Here is an 11620-nt window from a genome sequence, read left to right as displayed (position 1 = left end):
TCTTAATACGAGGCCTGAGACAGTAAACGTGCCCTCACGAGTAGCTATTATCATAATGTTAGAAGGGGTAGGATTCGACTATGTGGAGAGAATCGGGCGGTTATCACTGGTGTAGGTTAGGAGGGCGGAGCAGTGTGGAAATCCTACAAAAGAGACCAGTTTGGATGTCATGTCATGTCGTACAGAAAAGCATGGGAGATGATAGCCAGGGAGCAAGAAGGAAAAAATAACAGTGATAGTTAGTTTACTGAGGGCCCGGCCCTCTACCAAACCCTTTACATGAATTAATTGTTTCATTTCATTTTTTCACCAGCCCTGTTGAGGCAGTTGCCATTAAACTCATTTCTCTGGTAAGAAAACAGGCCTGGAGAGGTTATGTGGCTCAGAAATGACACAACCAAACAGGGGCCTGTGTGGAGCCCAGGACAAGAGTACAGCTGGAGTCCCATATACTGTATGTCTCCAAATAGAAGTTATATATCAATCTACAGCAATGTGTTAAATGAAATATGTTCTATTCTCCTCCTTGACAAATACACCTTCATAACAACCTGGAAGGCCAGGTTCGAATTAGAATTCCAGGACCCTTGGAGTTCTGGGCCAGAATGTGTTGGCCTGAAACCGGACAACAAATGGGTCCGGGCTGCCTGTCACTGCCTGAGCCAATTAAGCAGAAGCAGGGTTGAATCATGGGTGAGCGTTTATTTCAATAATGCCAGCAGTATGGGAGAGCAGCAGGTTATTCATGAAAACCTGCTCTGCACTCCCCCATAAATCAGCTGTTTATAGGGGGTAGAAGGACAAAGATTACATGGGGAAGTAGGCAAACGGAATAGAATGGGTATCATGATTACAGATTACAGGCAATGTGGGTTGGTAGAGGAGGCTGTAAAGGGCTGTAACAAGGTTGTTAATCTTTCCATGATAATAGGCAGTTCTTGGATGAGAATGGACCACATCTCAAAGTTAACTCCCAGATCCCAGCCAGATCAGAATATGCTTTTTAAAATCAGAACAAAACAATCACGGTTAACAGAGCATGATTAATATTTCTCATAATTATAGCTAGTCCCCGGTATTCTATTTCTGCTCCTAACAAGCCCAGGAGAGCTACCCTCTGGATCCTGCATCCAACCTTTGTCCAGCTACCCCCCACCCCATCAGTGAGGGACGTCATGTCCAAGCTGTCTTGCAAACAGCTACTTTGAGACCTAAGCCTCAGGTCTGTAAGGTGTGCATCAGGTGGTGCAGCTTGCCCTCAGCTGAGATGGACCCAGGAATGAGGCCCACGGTAGGCAGCTGTCTTGTGCCTACAAAATCCTCTCCCTGTGCCCTGAGGAGAGTTACCGGGGACTCAGGGCAGGGGCTACTCTTGCTAGGGGTAAGGGAGTGTTGAACCCAGGCATTCGGAATCCAGGAGCCTGGTGCTCACCTCTGTGCCTCTTAGTGCCAGTGGACATGCAGGCTATATTTCAGCGATATTCCCTCAGAGAAAAAGGGGGCTGGGGGTGGGCCTGACCTCCCAGGCTGAAGGGAGCCTGACCAAAGGCCAGAAGACTGAAGGAGTGAATTACCTTTTTAAAAATATATTTTATTGATTTTTTACAGAGAGGAAGGGAGAGAGAGAGGGATAGAGAGCTAGAAACATCAATGAGAGAGAAACATCGATCAGCTGCCTCCTGTACCCTCTCCACTGGGGTTGTGCCCGCAACCAAGGTACATGCCCTTGACCCGAATCGAACCCGGGACCCTTGAGTCCGCAGGCTGACGCTCTATCCACTGAGCCAAACCAGTTAGGGCTGAATTAACTTTTTTAAATGAATGGATAAGTCCTTCTTCAGTATAGAGTCAGTGATGACTGTGCTTAAGGGTATTATTAAAGGACAAGTAGCCTACCCAGGTAGCTCAGTTGCTCAGAGCATCTTCCTGATACACCAAGGTTGTGGGTTCAATCCCTGGTCAGGGCACATAGAAGAATCAAACAACGAATGCAAAAATAAGTGGGACAACAATAATAAATGTCTCTCTCCCCTTCTTCTCTCTCTTAAATCAATAACTAAAAATGTTTTGTTTTTAAAATATATATATATTTTTATTGATTTCTAGAGAGGAAGGGAGAGGGATAGAGAGATAGAAACATCAATGATGAGAGAGAATCATCGATCGGCTGCCTCCTGCACAACCTCCACTGGGGATCGAGCCCACAACCCAGGCATGTGCCCCCAGCCGGAATCAAACCCGGGACCCTCCAGTCTGCAGGCCGATGATACATCCACTGAGCCAGACCGGCCAGGGCTAAAAATGTGTTTGTTTGTTTTAAAAGGAAAAGTAGACACGTCATGATCTGTAACCTCAGCTAAGTAATTTCTAGATCATTCATGCCATAAATATTTATCAGGCTTTCACTATGTGCTTGGCACAGTCCTAAATGCTGGAGCTACAGCCAAGAGCAAAAAAGTCATGATTCTTGCCCTCTCTCTCGAAGCTCAAAATTGAGAGGCAGAGGCAGATATCAATCAAACCATGGCATAAATAAACCCTAACCCTAACAGTAACCTAAACTGTTGGAAGGAGAGGAGAATGTAAGAGAGAGGGTCTGGTCTAGAAGATTAGGGAAGGCTGCATTTAGGAAGTGGCATTAGAATTGAGCATCAGGGAAGGGAAGGGTTAACCACATGTCAGGGAGGGTGAATTCCTGGAATGACTATCAGGAGCCCAGCCAGGGTTAGGGGGTGAGACTGAGGAGGCAGGCCTGATGGGCCCCAGGGAGGACACAGAGTCTTTGAAGGTCTTCAAGCTGGGGAGTTAGTGATCAAATTTCATTTTGAGGACTATTTTTTTGGATTGAAGGAGACCAAGCTTGGAAGCAGGGAGACCAGAGTTGGTTGCTATAGTTAGAGTATTAAACTTTCCTATTAACGTTTCTTATTTTTAAACATAGAGGAAATGGATTCCTGTCTTTGCAGAGTCTACAGGAATTTCTTTGAAGTCGTGTTGTGCTTTGCATTGATTTTTGTTACTAATTTTTTTTTTTTGGCCAGAGATAACATATGAAATAGTTAAAACAAAAACAAAATCAAAAAGCAAAATAAAAACCACAGGGATATACCATAGAAAATAAGTTTTCCTTCCATCCCAAACCCCAAATATGTAGATCTTCTCAGAAGCTACAACAGTTACCAATTTCATTAATATCCTTCCAGAGTTATTTGTACATAAATAAGCATATATATATTCATTCCATCATTTAAAAATTGTAATACATGTATAAATAACATTGAACACTTTACATCTTATGATTTTTGTCAAGTATACCTCAATGAAACTGAAAGGTAAAATTAAAATGTAAATAATAATATACCATATCTTGCTTTGTTCACTTTAAAATGTGTCTTAGAGCCCACCTGGCCAGCATGGGTCAGTGGTTGAGCGTCGACCTATGAACCAGGAGGTCATGGTTCAATACCCGGTGAGGGCACATGCCTGGGTTGCAGGCCCGATCCCCAGTAGGGGGCATGCAAGAGGCAGGATGGAGTAATGTAGAGGTTATTGGCGAGGGCCTTTTTATTATTTTTTAAAAATATATTTTATTGATTTTTTACAGAGAGGAAGGGAGAGGGATAGAGAGTTAGAAACATCGATGAGCGAGAAACAACGATCAGCTGCCTCCTGCACGCCCCCGACTGGGGATGTGCCCACAACCAAGGTACATGCCCTTGACTGGAATCGAACCTGGGACCCTTGAGTCAGCAGGCCGACGCTCTATCCACTGAGCCAAACCGGTTAGGGCATGAAATCAATAAAATAATATTTTTAAAAAGATGTGTCTTAGAGATTATTTCATATTAATACATAATAAAATTGTTCCTTTTAACAGCTGCATAGTGTACCACTATTTGGAAGTGCCATAGACTATCTAACTAGCTCCCTATTGCTAGACAATCAGATTGCTTCCAGTCTTTGGTACCCAAAGTAATTCTTCAGTGAACATCCTGGTACATTCATCTTTGTTCACATGTCCAAGTTTAGCTATAAATGACTGCTGTATTAAAAGGTTACGTGAATTTTAAAATTTGATAGATAGTGCCAAATTGCTTTCCAAAGATGTTACTTCATGTTTTATTTTAAAATGCTGCAAATTTTCCATTCTCTATAATATATCTGTATTTTCATGAAACATGTCCTCCCCAAATATTCTTAGCTACACTGACAAGACAGCAAATAGTGCTGTATGGATGGATCCATTGGCTTTGCACATGCCTGGAACACCACTTTCAACTCAGTATGATTTGACCACCACTCATCTTACGCCACTCCTTACTCCACCATACTGAACTCTTCTGGTTGCCATACCTGCATTTGACATGAAGAGATGTAATCGGCACTCCGGCTGAGCATGAGGTCCCAAAGGAGCCCAGGAGCCTCCTGTAAAAAGGAGTTGAGTTGGCTAAAATTAGGAAGATTAGTTGTTCCTTAGTCTGTCTCCTGCTCCCGTCATTCTACTCTAAAAGGCCCTTGCTGCCCTAACCGGTTAGGCTCAGTGGATAGAGCGTCGGCCTGCTGACTCAAGGGTCCCAGGTTCGATTCTGGTCAAGGGCATGTACCTTGGTTGCGGGCACATCCCCAGTAGGGGGTGTGCAGGATGCAGCTGATCGATGTTTCTCTCTCATCGATGTTTCTAACTCTCTATCCCTCTCCCTTCCTCTCTGTAAAAAATCAATAAAATATATTTTTAAAAAATAATAAAAAGGCCCTCGCCAATAACCTCTACATTACTCCATCCAATGGGTACTCTTCAATTCTTTGACATTTCTCAGTCAGTTTTACTTGCCCTCTTGCAGCACTCAATACAGTTAATTCCTGCTACTTGTAACTCTTCTCCCTGTTTAGAAGTCTTTACACTTTTCTTTTCCTTCTCCCTTCCTGGCTGTCCCTTATTAGTTTGTCACGATGCCCTTTTCCATCAGGGGAAACTCTCACACGGAGTTGCTTAAGGCACAATCCAAGTTGCTGTAATTTCTCTCCCCTCTGCTTTCTCTCATGGCCCATTAGGAGATTGTAAAATAAATTTCATGGGTCATATAAGTATTTAAAAAACGATGAAGCAATAGAATAAAAACAATATCAGGGTACCCACCCAGACTGGCTCGGTTGGTTAAGCATCGTCCTACCTCTTGCACTGAAAATTTGCTGGTTTGATTCCCAGTCAGGGTACATGCCTGGGTTGAAGGATTGATCCCTAATGGGGAAGTGCACGTAAGGCAACCAAGATCAACGCTTTTCTCTCACATCAATATTTCTCTCCCCTGCTCCTCCTCCTCTAAGCATGTCCTGGGGTTAGGATTTAAAAAAAAAAAAAATCAGGGTGCACTACCCACAGGGTTAGTATTATATATATATCAAGGGTGGGGGAGCTTTGTTTCTGCCAAGGGCCATTTGGATTTATAACATAATTTGCGGGCCATACAAAATTATTAACTTAAAAATTAGCCGGCTATATTTGGTCAAACATTTAATTAACTCACCTTGGCAGGGCCAGACCAAATTATTTCTTGAGCCTTATATGGCCCATGGGCCAGACATTCCCACCCCTGATATATATTGTTTACATATTGTTTTTTTTTTTAATATATAAGCACACACATGCATACATGTCTCCCATGGCTGCAAGGTAAAAAGTACATATTAATGTGGGGGTAGATAAAGAGTGTGAGAGCTATTGTTACAAGACTCATGTATGTTTATTTCTCAAGCCCAGTACTTTTCTTAGAATTTAAGACGGTGCATATTGAACCACCTATTCCGCACCTTCTCTGAGACATCCTCTATGGAGACCTCAAACTCAACACAAACTCAAGGCTTTCATCCTAAACTTGGTATTTTCTCCTTTGTTCTACATCTCAGGAAATGGCCCCACCATCTTTCCAATTGCAGAAGCAGGAAACCTGGGAGTCAATTATGGTACTTACCCTTTCCCAGCCCCTGTCTACCTTGTTGACTTAAATGTCTAAATATATCCTTACCCTGACTGCTTTTCTCTATCTGCATCATCCAGGTCCAATTTACCCGTATCTCTCATCTGGGTAAACTGGACATCTTTCTAGTTGGGCTCCCCTCTGACCCATTCTCCACAATGTCTCCTGAATGGTATTTAAAACACAGCCCTGATCATGTCACCTCCTCGCTTAAAAATCCTTCAATGGCTTCTCATCATTCCTAGACTCAAATTTTTAGAGTCTCTCTCTCTCTCTCTCTCTCTCTCTCTCTCTCTCTCTCTCTCTCTCTCTCTCTCCTTTCCCTAACCCCTTCCCGCAGGCAGGCACTTCTTTGCCTCTCTCTTTCTCCTAAGCTCCAAGGGCCCTTCTTTTTCCTTTTGCCTCTGTAACTTGTTCCCTGAGTTCACTCATGCAGCTCAGCTGGCTCATTTCTTAAAGAAATAAAAAAAATCTAAACATGGCTGACCAGACCCTGTGTGAGATCTCCAGCCTTATTTCCTACCATCATCTCCCTCCCCGCCTCTGTATTATAGCCACACTGGCTGGGCTGGATAAGGTTGGTTGGCAAACAACATCCATTCCCACTGTTTATATGCCTTCCTGGGGTACATATTTCCAGACTTCTCTTCAGGTAGGGCTCCAGCAATTAGATATACTTGCATGAGATTTGGAAGGTGGAAGGAAGGCAGAAGTCATAGTTTTGGCTATTTTTGCTTGTAAGCTTGTGGAAACACCAGCTTATGGTCTCTGGCTTCAAGAACTTGACATGTCACTGTCCTGCCAGTAGGTTTCTGATCCTAGCATCCTGTCCTTGGGTGGCAGGTTCAGCGGTGTGTTCTCAAACTGAGCCTTTCCAGTGGTGAGCTCCTGGTTCCTTTCTGACCATGAGAGAGGTGGTAGCTCCCCTGGCAGGTCCGTTTCTATGGTGTTCTAGGAGTCATTCCTAATCCTCAGCCGAGGGCCCATCACTTTCTTCACTAACTACAATGGTTTCTGTTTCTAAACCTGGACTCCACTTGATTTCTGGATTTGGCCAGGGCTCCTCCCATTATAGCAGCGGTTCTCAACCTGTGGGTCGCGGCCCCTTTGGGGGTTGAACGACCCTTTCACAGGGGTCGCCTAAGACCATCGGAAAACACATATATAATCACATATTGTTTTTGTGATTAATCACTATGCTTTAATTATGTTAAATTTGTAACAATGAAAATACATCCTGCATATCAGATATTTACATTACGATTCATAACAGTAGCAAAATTACAGTTATGAAGTAGCAACGAAAATAATTTTATGGTTGGGGGTCACCACAACACGAGGAACTGTATTAAAGGGTCGCGGCATTAGGAAGGTTGAGAACCACTGCATTGGGTCGTTATACTTGTTATCCCCTTTGCCCCTAGACTAATACCCGTCATCCCTTTACCCTCACCCCATCTCTCAATTAACTCCCTATATATCCTTTCAATCTCAGTTCAAACATGTCCTCTGGGTTGCTATCCCTGGCCCTTAAGACCAGATCAGTTTTCCTTGTTAAACACGATATCCTTGCATGTTTCTTTGAATGCATTATCATAGTTTGTAATTAATGTACCTATTTGTGTGATTCTGGAATTTGAGCCCCAGGGGACTTGACTATTTTGTTTTATTCCATTGCCTAGTGTAATTAATGTACCTATTTGTGTGATTCTGGAATTTGGAATTTGAGCCCCAGGGGACTTGTTTTATTCCATTGCTTACAAAGAGTTAGTGCCTAACATAACATGTTGAATGAATGAATGGAATGGAGGTGGCCAGACTACAGGGAGTTAAGACAAAATCAAACCTCTTAAATAGCACTTACAAGCGACGTGCCACCTCCTCTTGGCATTTTTCCAACCACATCTTCTCTGACTTTCCAGACTGAACATGCTGTGTGTTCCAGGTCTCTGCACAGGCTGTTTCTGTGCTTGGATATCTCTTCCCTCCTTACTTGGCTCTTATTCATCCTGCAGGTTTTAGAGGAGACATCATCTCTGCTAGGAAACTTGTACTTCACACAATTCTGTACGTCTTGTACTTTCCCCCCCGAGTATTTAAAAGCACTTATTATTTTTAAAATTGCTTGTTACTTATCTGTATCTCCTTCTGCAAGTGCACTGTCTTGTTCATGGGCATATGCAGAGCAGCGCCCTGCACGGGGCCTGGCAGGGAGTCCGCCAGCCTCAGTCTAGGGATCTCAGCACACTCCCCTGGAGCCCATGAACAGTGAGGAATTGTAATTTGGGGGCTGCTAGATGGGGAGAGGAAGCTGGGGGAGGTTTGTTCCGCTCCAACCCTTGGCTCAGTCCCCAGAACGCTAGGCAGGAGGCCCTGGAGCGGATTCTGTGGGGGATGGGCAGGGAAAGTTTCTTCCTCCGCTCCCTCCAGGAGAGGGAAGATCCTTCCTAAGAGGCTCCTTGGCACAGTGCCCGCCAGGAAGAAGGGGGAGGGGAGCATGATGAATGCAGGCTTTCTCCTGCCCACTGGCCTCCAAGCGCTGGGAGGGAGGAGAATGCAAGGCAGAGAAGAGAAAGATGAGGGGGAGGGAGAGAACAAGAGGGAGGAATCCAGGAGGGAAGGGTCTGTTTGCTTTGGGAGACAGGAAGGAGAGGGGCTGAGCTGGCTCTGAAAAAAAGGGTTCCCCAGAGCCACCCAGGCCCCAACTACACCAGATCAGCTCTGGAAATATCCTGAAAGCATTGACTCAGAGAATCAATGCACTGGGAACTTTCTTAGGATCATAACATCTCAGAGCTGAAAAGTCCTTCAGAGGTTTGGGGCTGGGGTTAGGGGAGGGAATCTCCAGGATTAGATCAGTTCGGAGGTCTGAGTCAGCTCTCTGCAGAAGAGTCCTTGGACTCTCTCTTCCTCCCTTACAGCTAGAAGAGATGGCATTTTAAAAAAGCCCATGAATACTTTGCATCCAATTCCTGGCACTTACAACTGTAAGATGACAAAACTGACATCTTCCCTGTCCTTCCCACTAGTTTGTAATTTCTCAAGGACAGAGTCCCTCTCACTCATTTTAGTACCATTCGGAACTGTGATTCTCAAAACTGCCCACTCATCAGAATTGCTTGGGGATGCTTGCTAAAAATGTTTTCCCTCGCTCCAGTGATTCTGATTCTTTGGAGCTGAGTTAGGGACTTCAAACTTGAGTTAAGTGATTAGCACACTGGGTTTAGGGAGCAACTCCAAAGGGCCTGGTTCCACAGGGTAGGTGCTAAGTGCTGGCCTGCAGGGGCTGGAACGGTATTTGCAGGGTAAACAAGTGGTGTGTAGGAGGAAGCACATTGAACTAGGGTCTGTGTACCCATGCATCTAATACTTTGAAAGGAAATACTGCAGCAGAATTAGCAATACAAAAGATAAATATTTATTCAGAACAAAACTTTTTAACAATGGATTTTACATTCCAAGCCACAAGGAAATAGCAAAACTGAATGCAAAGGGAAGACAAAAACCCAAAGTAGTGTATTGTCTATTCTCCTTTAACTTGATAACAGTTGACCCAATGCTCTCTCGCATGGCCTATTTCACAAGTACATTTTAAAGTTAACAACTCACAATTCTGGGTTAAAACAGCCTTTCTCCTGAGAGTCAGGAGTTTGCAGATGAACTCCATTAGCTGCTTCTCTGGGGTGTCTAACTATTGAGACTAAGGTGCAAATGTAAACCTTTACTAGGTTTCCTTACTCAGGAGCACCCCCATTTCTCATGGTGGCAACGAAAGGGGAAGGGAAAGGCCCCCAAAGGACCAGGCACACTGTAATCCAGGTGTGATACCCCAGGGAACAGGTGCACCCTGGATTATGTTCTTTTATCCCTTCTCTGTCTCCCAAGTATTCAGAAGCCCCTGCGAAATCTTCTTTTTCTGCTTTCTGGCCCAGATGGCACATTATTCTGGAGAGATCAGACTTTCCGGGCCCTCAAGTGTTGAGGAAAATGTTGTGAAGTGTGAGAGGTAGTGGAATGAGCACTGGCCTTGGGGTCAGGGAACTCTAGGCTAGCTCCGGCACCAGACAGCTATGTGATTATGATCCAGTCATTTAACCTCTCTGGGCCTGTTTCACTGTTGGAAAACCAGGGGATTGGTGTAAACCAACTTCTAGATTCTTTCCAACAGGAAAATTCTAGATTCCATAATTGTGTGGCTCTTCTAAGCCACCAAAAGAGCTGTCACAAAGTCCATGTGTTTTAATGCCATAAGAGAGGCCCTTGGCCACCATGCAGAGCTTATTGACTCAGATTACATACACTTCTAACAACACTGGTTTCACAAATTCTCAGACCACACAGATTAGAAGCAGCAAATTATAAGGGGGAGGGAAAAAGAGCTGCACAAGCTGGACATCCTGACAGAAGTCACAGTCAACAACGTTTTCAAGTCAACAAACACTGATGGAGCGCAGTGTCTACCACGCGCTGGGCCCGGTACTTAAGTGCTAGGACATCAAGATGAGCAAGGCAGCCCAAAGGGTGAAAATTCGGGGAGAAGACAAGACATAGGGAGTAACAAGTACAAACCACCCCCCCGTCCCCCAATTACAAAAAACGAAAACAAAATTCAACAGAGGGACTGGCGACATAACTGCACACTAACAGTTGTCGGTAGTCACGACTGATGAGAGTCACCAATTCAGAAAAGGCTGAAATGGAGTACACTCGGCTTAAGAAGGCAGAGAGAGAGACATCTCTTGTTTAAAAAGATCTCTTTCAAACACGATAGAAAATGGTTTCAAAAAAGGTTTTGGCACTTAAGAGGGGTAAACTGGCTCTGTCTTCACCCTGGCAGGCAGGCAGGCAGGCAGGCGGGCGGGTGCTCAGTGCCCGGCCACCCCGGGCAGCGGAGGTGCCACGGAATTGTGAACCGCTTTGGGACACTGGGCGAAGGCGTGCCCCCGCTTGCCACAGAGGTTGCACACGATGCCCTTTCGGCAGTAAGGGCTCAGGTGCCCCTCCTCCCCGCACCTGAAGCACCTGTCCTGCGTGCAGCTGCCGCTCAGGTGGGTCCGGGAACCACATTTAAAGCACGTCTTGGGCTGCCCCTTGTACCAGCTGTAGCCCCGCTCGGCCCCCAGAAAGAAGGCCCCCGGCAGGTGCCGGACGCCGCCCTCGCCCTGGCGCAGCTCGATCTCACACTTGTACTCCCCGGTCCAGATCCCGAACCTGTCGGTCACCTTCACGGGCACGGCCAGCACATCGCAGTGGCGCTTGAGCCAGGTCACGATGTCCTCCACGTCCACCGTCTCGTTGCGGAAGAGGATGAAGAGCGTCTTCAGGCTGGACCGGCTGCGCCCCAGCACCACGAAGTTGTCCCAGCAGTCCTCCCGCTCGCGCTTCTCCTCGTAGACGCGCAGGAACAGGGCCAGCTTCTCGGCCGAGCGGAAGCTCACGTCGAACTCGCGGCTGCCGGGGATCTGGATGACGGCGTAGATGTCGCCGGGCTCCATGCCGATGGAGCGCAGGATGAGCGCGCCCACCACGAAGTCCCGGGTGGGGCAGGCGCTCTCGTCGCCCTGGAAACAGATGCGCAAAGGAAAGAGGCCCTTGCTTGGGTTGGCCGCGGAGTCCGCCGCCGCCGCCCCCAACTCCTCCCGGGG

General features: G+C 45.9%; 1 protein-coding gene across 1 annotated transcript in view; it reads right to left on the bottom strand.

The window, feature by feature from the left end:
- Positions 1-9370: 9370 nt before the first annotated feature.
- The window catches only part of ZCCHC3 (zinc finger, CCHC domain containing 3), a 3078-nt gene continuing 828 nt past the window's right edge, over positions 9371-11620 (bottom strand). Inside the window, exon 2 of the mRNA XM_014546547.1 lies at positions 9371-11611. Coding sequence (XP_014402033.1) covers positions 10841-11611 — 771 coding nt within the window. The 3' untranslated portion in view covers positions 9371-10840. The remainder of the gene's footprint in view (positions 11612-11620) is intronic.

Source organism: Myotis brandtii, unplaced genomic scaffold (genome assembly GCF_000412655.1).
Source record: "Myotis brandtii unplaced genomic scaffold, ASM41265v1 scaffold450, whole genome shotgun sequence".
Taxonomy (NCBI): Eukaryota; Metazoa; Chordata; class Mammalia; order Chiroptera; family Vespertilionidae; genus Myotis; species Myotis brandtii.
Note: the sequence above shows the minus strand (reverse complement) of the source record. Positions and strands in the feature narration are given on the sequence as shown.